This window comes from Trichoderma gamsii (assembly GCF_001481775.2).
Source record: "Trichoderma gamsii strain T6085 chromosome Unknown Scaffold_3.2, whole genome shotgun sequence".
Taxonomy (NCBI): Eukaryota; Fungi; Ascomycota; class Sordariomycetes; order Hypocreales; family Hypocreaceae; genus Trichoderma; species Trichoderma gamsii.
In genome coordinates, this window is record NW_020171340.1 from 125662 (window position 1) to 137983 (window position 12322).

The window sequence follows — 12322 nt, forward strand, 5'->3', positions numbered from 1 at the left end:
TATACTTTCTCATCTAACACCTGATTTACCATCTGGCGTTAATATCAAGGCCTAAAACTCCAGATCCTTTCCCGTCTGAAACGTCGGTGTTATACACGCAATTTCATCGTCCCATACCTGATCCCGTCTTTCTTGACTTAATCCTAGCTAGCTAGGCCATAGATAGTAAAATTTCCATCATAGTATAGCAAACACTAATGTCTTTGTCTTCCGTATATTTTTTTTTGTGTTCCGATCTTTCACCATAGCTCCTGTTATGCCACTCTGCCCTTCTCCTCAATTATACCAACCGAATTGCCGGATATCTTTCGTCAATCGCGCAGTTAAAAAAAGAACCAGTGGAAAAAATCCACCTGAACTCTCCAAAAAGAAAAAAAAGAAAAGAAAGAAAGAAAAAGAAAAAGAATTCGATAAGTAACAGAAAATGGAAGAAAAATATTTCCGTCTTAATCGCGAGAAATGATAAACTTTTCCTCCTCAGTGTCGAGACCAAGAGAAAAGAGACCACCCAATCCGTTGCTCTGGGCGGATCGCGTGTTTGGAGAAACACTTCCTTGGTTCTAGTAAGGGGCGTAACCTCGTCCACGGCCCCGGTAACCGCCACGGTAACCGCCCCGAGGAGGGAATCCTCCGCGCCCAAAACCTCCGCGCCCCCCGCGGAAACCTCCTCTTCCACGGCCGCGGCTCATGCCGGGAATGTTGGTGCGCTTGGGCGTGACCTTGATGTTGCGTCCCTTGAAGACACTCTCATTCAGGACGAGGGCCTGGGCAACCAAGCTAGGCTCGGTAAACTCGACATAGGCGTAGCTAGAAGAACGGTGAAAAGGCACATCATTAGCTCCGGATATTCCCAATCTGAGAGCAAAAGGCCCAGAAGAGCATGTTTGATGTATGCTTACCCTTTGGGCTGTCCGGTAAACTTGTCCAGGAGAATGGTAACTCGATTGATGGAGCCGCAGCTCTGGAAATGCGCCTGGACTTCCTCTGGAGAGGCCGAGTAATCGACGTTGCCCACGAAAATGCTTCGAGCGTCGACGGATTCTTTGTCATCGGCGAGATCAGCAGACTGCTGCTCCAGTGTGGCCTGCATCTCACGCAGTTTCTTAGCCTCCTCTTCCATTTCTGCAACTCGGCGCTTCATCGCTTGGATCTCCTCCTAGCGGGCGGCGTGTCAGATCCATCATGTAAAAGCTCTCATCTCAAGCGCGCGTAATGCTAAACCCACCTCTTCACTGGCCGTAATCTCGGTTTCCGGCTCGCGCTCCTCCTGAGGGATGTCTTCTGGCTTGTCTGCGTCCGACATTGTGCTTGACCGAATGAATCGACAGAGTCTCTGCTGGGATAAAACTGAAGCGGGAAAGGATTAGAATCAGCGCAAGTCGCAATTTAAAGGACGAGGTTCCTTGTGACAGCAACAGAACAAAGGCCAAATGGAGCGGATATGGTAGGAGAAAAAAAAAGCTCGGATGCGCCCCCTTGCGCAAATTGGGGAATAACGGTTTGAACTGAGCCTGAAGCGCGACCGCCTCAGGTTTCACGCTGGACAAGCTACTAGTAATTGGAAAGCCAAAAGCTACTGACCTGGATTGAATGGTTGCAGCGATATCGGACGCGACAGCAAGATATGTCTGCAATGGAAAACGAAGGGATGAATCTTCAAGAGCAAAAAGCAAGCAAAAAAGAAATTCGTGATGGACAATCGTCACTTGAGCCTCGAGAGGCCGCGACGCAGAACCGAAGTTTGCCCGCCCGCAAGGCTGCTGTTCGCGGTCCACCAAGGCCAAGTCACTGCCCTAGCGAGGCGCATGTGCTATTGCGGAGAGCGACCTACATGAATGCTACCGTACAGGCATTAGCTCACTGTAGTGCTTCGCAGCCACTGGCTGCATGTCGCTAGTACGGCTAAGTCTGTCGGGGGGGCCTTGAAGCTGCCCCTCCTCCAGCAGCTTCAGGCTTCATGAGGACGGAAATCGGCATTTGATGTTGCTGGTGATGAGCGTCTCAGCTGGGATCTCTAGTAGCCGACAAGCGCCCCTCTCAACGCTTTGGCATTAATGCGCAAATGCGTTCCTTTCGATATTAGTACAAAATACCAGCTGACGTCTTAGCGCTTCACTTGTGTGCTCCCTCCCATTTGCGACTTTATATAGCCACCCTGAGTCTTTTCTTTGTGGAAATGCAGACATGCGCTGTACGTGATACTCACTACTGACCATCGATCATCGGCTTTGCTCCTCCTGTCGCTTTATAAACCTCTAGATATGGCAGACCGCTCGTCCACCCCGCTGCTCCAATCTTACCATGGCGACGACAGCGATGAAGCGCCCGCATGGCATAGGCGCTCACAGGAATCATCCTTCTCCAGACATTTGCGACGATGCCGCCGGACAAGTCAGCGCTTCCTGGAATCGCGCACAAAGCACTTCCTCGTCATGGGTACCGTGGCCCTGGATGTAGCTGCGCTGCTCGCAAACATCTTTATCCAGCTGATTGCCTGCGAGATGGACGAAAAGGATGAGCCCTGGGTGGAAGATATAACTGAAGGTCTGGAAATTGCAGGCCTAGTCTTCAGCAGCCTCTTCCTCCTTGAGCTCGTTGCATGTTTGTTTGCTTTTGGTCCACGGTAGGTTTTGGATTTTTTTTTGTTTTTGTTTTGGCGCTGCTTTGAACCTTTCTTTCTTTTCTAACTCGCTTGGCGCGTAATAAAGCTTCCTTGCCTCTTGGTTTCATCTATTTGATTCGGCAGTCATTGTTGCCAGTTTCGTGATAGATATATTTTCCAGAGGTCTAACCGAATCTATTGGCTCTTTGATTGTTGTTCTTCGTCTATGGAGGCTGGCAAAGATCTCCGAAGAGGTGGTACTCGGTGCTACAGAGAGGATGGAGATTCTGGAACAGCAGCTAGAGGATCTCGAAGCTGAAAACAGTAGACTACGGTCCCAGTTGGGCACCGAGTCCTCCAATCATTCGATAAACGAGTAAAATCAATACAGGAAAAAAATTTATGTTATTTATGTACAACTGTTGCGTTCAATATGTGCACTGTTAACGACCCCCTAATGCAAAACCCGTGTGCCTAGACATTGCAGAGCTGACAGACAAGCTCTGATTATGGTATTAGTACCTAGATTCCTCCCATCCATTCCTTCTATTCGAGACAAACTCCAGATATGTATGATGAGAACCCTTCAACTCTTTACACCATCAATGTGGATTCAGCCATTCCAAAATAAATAAACAGGTAGAAAAGAAAAGAAAAGAAAAGAAAGAAAATAGAAGAACGCCTTTGGTATCTATGCTACCTCCCTCCCATGTCCCGCAGTTGCCCTGTGTTCCCATCCGATGTATATGAAATATTGTACCTGATTGACATGGTGATCGCCGGTAGAAAATGATACGATATAAAACAAAACAAGATATTATCGGTCATGTGTGTCGACTGCGTTTGCTTCCGTTGCCGGCTGAGTCTTTGCTGTCCAAACAGCCGCCGAAAAAGTCGTCAAAGTCCATCTTACGCTTCGCTCCCACTCCCCGGCTATGATGTGATGAAGATCGAGGGCCGTTCCTAGAAGAGCTTGATCCGAACTTAGAACTGAATGAAGGCGGGAAAGAAGATACGTCCTGTGGTCGTGGGTCTGATAGGTCCAGGGTGGCAATGTTGGGATAGTTTGAGTGGAAGGTGAAGGCCTCTTGTGTTGGTATAACAAAATGGGTTGGTTCTTCGTTCGTAGGAGGAGGCGCAGGGACGGCAGCGGCAGGTGAATGTGTTCGAGATTGGATCGGAGCCGGCGTAGACGCTGATGGTTCGGCACTAGCCCGAGAAGCCTCGGGCGACGTGGTTCTCTCGCCCTTGTCGGTCTCATCTTCGCTCTCAGTGCTCTGATGTCCTGCCTCTCGCCCATCAAGCCGCTCTGTGGCCCATCTTCTAATCCTCCAGCCCTCGCCATCGTCCAGGCCAATGCTTTGCTTATCGAGGAAGAGGAGGAGGTCGTCCAAACAGTCTTGGTATCCGTCTACGCGAGCGCGCGCCTCTGCTTTGGCAGATGTCTTGTAAAGCTGGGTCACGGACAGCGCCGCGGCCTTGAACACGTCCAGCAGCGGTTCGGGTGACTCATATTGCATCGCCTGCTTTCCCGGGCCGCTGTAGGTCTTCGACGAGTCCATCTTCGTAAGAGATATGTGCACTTGGGCAATAGCAAGGTGAGTGCGCGTGTGTATGTGCTATGGTCTAAGTTTTTCGTTAGGTTAGCGTAACAGCAAACTAGGAGCTTTGTGTTCCTACCTTGGGGCGATGGAGAGGATCAGCCTCAGGGAGGGAGAATCCGCCACTGACTGGTTTAGGGGTCGCACGGCAGAGACAACGTCGTCGGCCTCTGGCGAAAGAGGCTTCGAGCTATTAGGATGCAAGGCTCTGTAGGTGATGGGAGAAAGCTCTTGAGATGCACCTCAAATTGGAATCACAGCGATGGAGGGGAAAGTCCTGGCAGTATGTTCCGTAGCGGCAAACTTCTAGGTCAGCAGGTTAGAAAGGCGGGCGAAGGCGGTAGAACTGTACGTGGGGCGGCGCTGGGTATTTTACACGTGATTTTAGGCTCCGTACCTTAAGCTATGGGCTTTTGGCATCTAGGAAAAGGTGCGAGAGGGACACGTTGAGTTAGGAGCGCGCAGCAATTTGATTTTACGGCATTTTAATTAGAAAACTCTGTGCTATGGCTGTGGTCAGCAAGGAGCGCGCGCAGAGGTAAGGGTAGCTCCTTGCAGGCCTCTGGCTGAGGCAATTCCATGGTTGCACCACATTGCTTCGTATAATCAGAAGTACAAAGTACAGGCCCTGGATGCAGCTGTAGCACACCCTGTAAGGTTTGCTGCGGCAGCTGTCTGCATCTGCAGCGGGCGGGAAAAGCCCCTGACCCGTGACGTCGTTCTCTTTCCCCCTTCTGGACTCGGACTTTTCTTCTTCCATTGTAGGATAAGTGGGCACGGCCGTATCGATTTTGCTCTCTAGCGTGGAGAGACGAGGGTGGGACCTGCACACGCGCTAGGCCTAAAGTCGACAGCCTTTCATGAGCACGTCGAGACTCTTACCAGGCGCATTGCCAAAAAACATCCTCTCTTTACCACCAGCAGAAGCGAGTTGGATCCGCGGCTTCAAGGCACCACCCGAGACATCTCAAGAGGCCAGAGCCATCTACTAAGTGCTTAGAAACTCTCTGGGCTCCCTGGACTCCTGGTTACGGGCGCATCTACAGCGCGTTTCGTGCACGCAAGTCGCGTTAAGAGGCTCCCCTCCAAGATTTTAGTCGCAATGGCTCCGCGACCTCGATCAAACGGCGTAGACACCGACGCGTCCATGTCTGACGCTCCAGAGCACCCTAGAGTTGAAGAAATGGTTGGTTCATCTATTTACATGGCAAGCCTGACATTTTGTTCGATGTTGTGACTAACTAATCGCAGGAGGTCGATGAGACTCCCGACTATACCGACTCCGATACCAACCCGAATACTACAGCTAGCAGCGTGGCCGGCGAACCCCTCACAGACGGAAGGAAGCGACGCACCGAGGCGAATCAATTGCGTCGAAGCATTTTTGGAAAGAAACATGATCGCCTTGGTGAATCAAAGGTATGCCCCTCCCTCTGATAGCCATTTAGAAGGCGATACCATTGGAAACAACAATCTATATTAACCTTTCTGCGTCTGATCAGGAAGATGACACAATTCGAAGATTTCGGTACCTTCTCGGTCTTACCGACTTGTTCCGGCACTTCATCGAGACAAATCCCGACCCCAAGATCCGAGAAATCATGACCGAGATTGACCATCAGAACGCCGAAGCTGCTCGAGCCAAGAAAGGCGCTGGCAGAAAAGGAGGTGCTACAAGCGAGAGACGGCGACGAACTGAAGCCGAGGAAGATGCCGAGCTCCTGAGCGACGAGAAACATGGCGGATCTGCTGATACTGTGTTCAGAGAGTCACCTTCCTTTGTACAGGGACTTATGAGAGATTACCAGGTTGCTGGTCTGAATTGGCTAATCTCACTGCATGAGAACGGTATTTCGGGCATCTTGGCTGACGAGATGGGCTTGGGAAAAACACTACAGACCATTTCCTTTCTGGGTTATCTCCGCCACATCATGGGCATTACTGGACCACATCTTGTGACAGTACCCAAGTCAACGCTTGACAACTGGAAGCGCGAATTTGCAAGGTGGACCCCAGAAGTCAATGTGCTTGTGCTGCAGGGTGCCAAGGATGAGCGTCACGAGCTCATCAACGAACGCCTCGTCGACGAGAAATTTGACGTCTGCATTACTAGTTACGAGATGGTGTTGAGGGAAAAGTCGCATCTCAAGAAATTTGCTTGGGAGTATATCATCATTGATGAGGCGCATCGCATTAAAAACGAAGAATCATCTCTATCGCAGGTCATCCGACTGTTCAACTCCCGCAACAGACTTCTCATTACTGGTACACCTCTGCAAAACAACCTGCACGAGCTCTGGGCTCTGCTCAACTTTCTTCTTCCCGATGTCTTTGGCGATGCCGATGCATTTGATCAATGGTTCTCAGGCCAAGACCAAGACCAGGACAAGGTCGTGCAGCAGTTACATCGCGTCTTGCGTCCGTTCCTGCTCCGACGTGTCAAGAGTGATGTCGAAAAGAGTCTCTTGCCAAAGAAGGAAGTCAATGTATACTTGGGCATGTCTGAGATGCAAGTCAAATGGTATCAAAAGATTTTGGAAAAGGATATTGATGCTGTCAATGGTGCTGGAGGAAAGAGAGAGTCCAAGACCAGGCTTTTGAACATTGTGATGCAGCTGCGAAAGTGCTGTAACCACCCCTACCTCTTTGAGGGCGCTGAGCCAGGTCCCCCTTACACAACTGATGAACATTTGATTTACAATGCAGGCAAGATGAAGGTCTTGGACAAGCTGCTAGGACGACTTCAGAAGCAGGGCAGCAGAGTTCTGATCTTTTCCCAAATGAGTCGATTGCTTGATATCTTGGAAGATTATTGCGTCTTCAGGCAGTACAAGTATTGCCGTATTGATGGTGGAACCGCTCACGAGGACCGAATTGCTGCCATCGATGACTATAACAAACCTGGATCAGAAAAATTTGTCTTTTTGCTGACAACGAGGGCTGGTGGTTTGGGCATCAACCTGACTACGGCGGACATAGTCATTCTCTACGACAGCGATTGGAATCCGCAGGCAGATCTGCAGGCCATGGATCGCGCGCATCGTATTGGACAGACGAAACAAGTTGTAGTGTACAGATTCGTCACTGACAATGCTATCGAAGAGAAGGTGCTCGAACGTGCAGCCCAGAAATTGCGACTTGACCAGGTAGTCATTCAACAGGGCCGTGCTCAGGTTGCAGCCAAGGCCGCTGCAAACAAGGATGAGCTCTTGAATATGATTCAGCATGGTGCCGAGAAGGTGTTCCGGTCCAAGGGCCCCACTGATGAAACGGCAGACAAAGAGAAGGAGTTGAACGATGAAGATATCGATGAGATCTTGAATCGAGGCGAGTCACGTACCAAAGAGCTTAATGCTCGGTATGAGAAGCTTGGCATTGAGGATCTTCAGAAATTCACATCCGAATCTGCTTACGAGTGGAATGGAGAAAATTTCGCCCAGGCCAAGAAGAACATCGGCATGAACTGGATCAATCCATCCAAGCGAGAACGCAGAGAGCAGAGCTACTCTATGGACAAATACTTTAGACAGGCCATGTATCCCAATCCCAAGGCCGACGCCAAGCCCAAAGCTCCCCGAGCGCCCAAGCAAGTACCGGTCCATGACTATCAATTCTATCCGCCTCGCTTGCAGGACCTTCAGGATAGAGAAACGGCCTTTTACCGCAAGGAGATTGGCTACAAGGTGCCATTACCAGACGGGGAGGATGATAACTTATCTGAGCGCGAAGCTGAGAGAGCACTCGAGCAGCAAGAGATTGATAATGCGACACCTCTCACGGAAGAAGAGCGAGCGGAGAAGGAGGAGCTCTCCAACCAGGGATTTGGTCACTGGAACCGCCGAGATTTTCAACAGTTTGTGAATGGATCTGGCAAATACGGACGAAATGATTTCCAGGGCATTTCCAACGAGATTGACAGCAAGACGCCAGCGGAAATTCGTGCCTATGCCAAGGTGTTTTGGCAGCGGTACACTGAAATTCATGACTACCCTAAATACCTCAAAGTAATTGAGGATGGAGAGGAGCGAACGAGGCGCATCGACCACCAGGGCAAGCTTCTTCGCAAGAAGATGCAGCAGTATCGTGTGCCTCTCCAGCAATTAAAGATCAATTACTCGGTGTCTACGACCAACAAAAAGGTCTACACTGAAGAGGAAGACCGTTTCTTACTGGTTCTTCTTGACCGCAACGGAATCGATTCTGAGGGTCTCTACGAAAAGATGCGGGATGAGATTCGCGAGTCCCCTTTGTTCCGATTTGATTGGTTTTTCTTGAGCCGCACGCCCATCGAACTGTCGCGACGATGCAACACATTGCTTACAACTATTGTCAAGGAGTTTGAGGAGGGCGCTGGAACCGGCAAAGGTTCAAATGGCGTCAACGGCAAATCGAAACGCGATCTCGATGACGAAAATGATGAGGATAGCATTCTGAGCTTGGCTCCGGCAAAGAAGAAGTCTAAGAATGGCGTCAAGGTAGGATGAACTATTCATACTCCAAGCAGAAAAAGAAGATCAGTACTAACATGTCTTGTATAGAATAAGGCTCTTGATAACGTCAAATCAAAGTCCAGCAAAGCCAGCTCTGCTTCGCCATCAAGAGCTTCCAGTGTTGCTTCCAACGCCAACTCAAACGCCGGTGGTTCTACAAAGGGCAAGAAGACTAAGGCGGTAGGTAGAAAGAAGAAATGAGTAGCAAACAAATTCTCTTTGTGTTCTTTTTAAAAAGAGAACCGAAAAGGAACGAATAACTTAAAAAGAGAAGTGAATGAAAGATGATGATGAGCTGGCTGGAGGGAACAAACCAGATTCTAGGAGGACAGGACGTGGATACGAAATTTTAGAAAGGTTTTATAACCAAAATATTACGGAGGCGGCGTTTCATACTTGGGAGAGACTTAATACGAATCAAATTGAACTTGGTTGGAGGGTTGCTCTCTGTCTTAAACAAGAGAAAACAAAGATATTTACGCTAAGTGTAAGTAGGTAGTAATGCAAAGAAACCATCTGACTTAACAAAAGCCGTAATAGAAAGAAGGCACGCATATATCACGTTTTCTCGAACAGGGTATCAGGCGCACGATTGCAATGGATTAAGCGATATGCACATCTCTATGTATCAAATTTATCGCTTTTGACGTTGACAGCTTGTTTGTTTTTACTCTTCTTCTTTCCCTCTTTATTCTCTCTCTCTCTACAGCAACAAAGAGACACCTAGTAAGGATTACATACGGGAATTCAAGCATCCCACTTCTCTCCCTTCCAGCAAGAAGACTTTGTTTGTTTCCCTTTCCGCCCTCCCAAAACGCCGTACAATATGTTTAACGCATGCAAGCAAGCAAGCAAGCAGTCCGCAATAATCAAAACACAGACTGATCATTTCTGTCTTCCCTTATTTTTCATTTCCCTCCCTCCCTTTCCCTCTCTATAAGTCTTCCCTTCTTCTTTGGTTTTAACATCTAGGCCAAAATGAAACGGAAAAAACGGAGGATTGAGAAAAAAAGTTGTTCTTTCTTTCAAGAGGTAATTTTCGTCTGTCCGGCCGTTTTTACTCCTATCGGTTCATGCGCTCCCTCTCAACCTCGTAGTTGAAATCGAAATAGCCCTTGTCGAAGTGGTGGACACGGACGTAACCGTCCTCTCCTCCACTGGCATAGCTACGGCCGGTGGGATCGGCGGCAACGGTGTTGAGAGGACCAAAGTGACCACGGACACGGCCAATCTCGTCTTCGAAAACCTTGTGGTAGAATCTAGCCTCGAATCGACCCTGGCGGTTAGAGGTGGTGGTGACCTCCATGGCGGCCTGACCACCTCCCAGAATAACAAAGTCTTTCTTGGGGCAAATTGTGGCGCTGTTGAGAGGGGTGTCTGCCGGGTATGTCTTGAGGGTGGCGAGGTCGCGAGCAGAGATGAGCTGTTTGGAAGGATCCTTAGTTAGCAAGACATAACAAGTTTACGAGTAGAAAGTGGTAGCCGTACCTTGGCAGTCTTGTCTCGGCAAGCAGTGATGAAGTAGGTCCTGTCGGGTGACCACTGCAGGTCGACGATGGGCTTGTCCAGCTCGTGGGCAGAGACCTTATCCAGCAGCTCGCCGGTCTTAGCGTCGTACTGGCTGACACTGCCGTCTTCGTGGCCGGCGATGATGTACTGGCTGGCCTGGCTCCAGCCAGCAACGGTGGCCTTGCTCTCGTCGCAGACAATGGTCAGGGATCGCTCGTCGGTCTGCTCGGCGTTGATGTCCGGGTTGATGTCGATGACGACGATGTTGCTCAGGTAACCCATACGCTTCTCGGTAACGCCCAGCAGCTTGGTTCCGTCCTCGTTGAACTCGACACGCTTGACGGCGGTGGGGAACTCCCAGGTCTTGAGGCACTTGCCGGTCTTGACCTCCCACAGGCGGATGGTGTTGTCGGCTGAGCCTGAGGCGATCATGGTGGACGTAGGGTCGACGTCGACGGTCCAGATGGCACCGACGTGGCCGTGGTAGGTTCCTAGACGCTCGCCATTGTGGGAAAACCAGACACAGATCTGCTGGTCCTTTGCGACGGAGAAGATGAGATCACCATCGAGGTTGTATCTGACGCGCAGAAGAAAAACTTGAGTTAGCTCGGGCCTCTCTTATTGGCAGAGTCGAAAGGAAGAGTGAGGAGGGGCTGGCGCGAAAAAACAGCGGAATAGAGCTATGCTTCTGCTTCTCCTCCTCTCCTTAGACAGCAAGCAAAACGTACTTGATCTGGGTAAGAGCACGTTCGTGCCCGGCAAGAAGGATGGGTCTCATTTTGTCGGTGATCCTGATGCTGGAAGGCTGAGGAAAGAATCAGGGAAGGGGGGGATATAATATGGGCCAGCACGAGGTCGGATTGGAGATGGTGGTGCTTGGAAATTTTGGCGATAATTGTGCGTCTTGGTGGGGCTAGAGTTGTGGCGCGGGGAGAGTCATTGGTGGCGTAGCCCAAAGGGGGAAGTCTGGGCGTGGCAAGTGGCTGGGATGTGTGAACTTTTAGCTCCATCTCGAATATTCTCACCTGCTTGTCCAAGTTGTTGTCAACGACCATTGGAGCAATACCAAGGTATTCCGGCAAAGCCTTCTTCACACCTTGAATCCGGGGTACGAAGTATGCGTGCGGCGATTTCCTAATAGAGCCAAAGCACAGTACTTGGATGATGACTGTCTTGTTTCGCCATTTCCTGAAACAAGCACATAGTGAGTCACTCAAGGTACGCTGTTGAGTCACTGTCATCACCAGGAGTTAAACATCGCGCCATACTGCATTAACTATAGTACTTCTACTCTTGAAAATCTGACAGTTCTTCATGATCAATGGTACTAACTTATTTACCTGGAGGGCGGGTATGTTTGTACGACTGAGATGCCGACATATACCCGCTCCTGATAGTTTACATGGGGGGATGGGCTGAGCTTTGGCTGTTCATTATTCCTCAACACCAGACTCTAAGAAGAAAGCAATTATTAACCGGCATGCCTGGCAGGTAGACAAAGGTGGTGCGGACTCTGCACTCCTTACATTTGATAGGTTCAAAATTTCAACACGACTAATTGTTTCTAGTAATATATACTACTAATACGCAGTAATACACAGTAATACATAGTAATAAATGTTACACTTTTCTCAGCTCCTCCCTAGAGTAGCATCTTGCATCCTTAGCGGATCAATGTTGAAGGAATAGTGGTATGTTTCCCTTGCATTGACCCGCTCTCTTTTCTCTCTTTCCATATTGCATCAAGTCGTCTACCTACCTACCTACCTAAGGTATGAATAAATGTGCTGACACACGGCTTCCAACGGGATGTTCTTTCTCCCTGCCGCTCTTGCCACGTCAACACGCTGATGATCGAGCTGATACATTTGACGCCATTGCCGCCTCAGTTGTCAACTTGCATATGTCAACATCCGACTAGAATATCAAAGTACCGTACCGCCTACTTATAGTACTTCTAATGAAGGTAGTGAAATATGGAAAGAAGAACAAAACCCCCACGCTGGGCATGCCTGGTTGATAGTCGTATAAATGGAAGCCTCGTCCAAAGCAGCAGTCGCAATGCCGCAATGCCGCCATGCCGCCGGTCTAAATATGTGATCCGAAGAACAAGCAACTGC

At 49.5% G+C, this 12322-nt stretch overlaps 5 protein-coding genes across 5 annotated transcripts; 2 read left to right on the top strand and 3 right to left on the bottom strand.

Annotated features, from left to right (window-relative positions):
• Positions 1-560: 560 nt before the first annotated feature.
• Positions 561-1303, bottom strand: TGAM01_v201054 (hypothetical protein; the record flags this gene model as incomplete). Its single annotated transcript, XM_018806737.1, has 3 exons — positions 561-807; positions 900-1156; positions 1226-1303. 3 exons carry the CDS (start codon positions 1301-1303, stop codon positions 561-563), a joined length of 582 nt encoding a protein of 193 aa, XP_018660030.1.
• Positions 1304-2261: 958 nt separating this feature from the next.
• Positions 2262-2982, top strand: TGAM01_v201055 (hypothetical protein; the record flags this gene model as incomplete). Its single annotated transcript, XM_018806738.1, has 2 exons — positions 2262-2623; positions 2784-2982. The coding sequence occupies 2 exons, from the start codon at positions 2262-2264 to the stop codon at positions 2980-2982; spliced, it is 561 nt and encodes a 186-aa protein (XP_018660031.1).
• Positions 2983-3426: 444 nt separating this feature from the next.
• TGAM01_v201056 (hypothetical protein) lies at positions 3427-4164 on the bottom strand (the record flags this gene model as incomplete). The annotated part of the gene is made up of 1 exon (XM_018806739.1): positions 3427-4164. One exon carries the CDS (start codon positions 4162-4164, stop codon positions 3427-3429), a length of 738 nt encoding a protein of 245 aa, XP_018660032.1.
• Positions 4165-5305: 1141 nt separating this feature from the next.
• Positions 5306-8894, top strand: TGAM01_v201057 (adenosinetriphosphatase; the record flags this gene model as incomplete). The annotated part of the gene is made up of 4 exons (XM_018806740.1): positions 5306-5389; positions 5455-5622; positions 5706-8678; positions 8742-8894. The coding sequence occupies 4 exons, from the start codon at positions 5306-5308 to the stop codon at positions 8892-8894; spliced, it is 3378 nt and encodes a 1125-aa protein (XP_018660033.1).
• An 862-nt stretch (positions 8895-9756) lies between these two features.
• On the bottom strand, positions 9757-10980 carry TGAM01_v201058 (eukaryotic translation initiation factor 3 39 kDa subunit; the record flags this gene model as incomplete). The annotated part of the gene is made up of 3 exons (XM_024548678.1): positions 9757-10116; positions 10182-10779; positions 10931-10980. 3 exons carry the CDS (start codon positions 10978-10980, stop codon positions 9757-9759), a joined length of 1008 nt encoding a protein of 335 aa, XP_024406494.1.
• Between the last annotated feature and the right edge of the window lie 1342 nt (positions 10981-12322).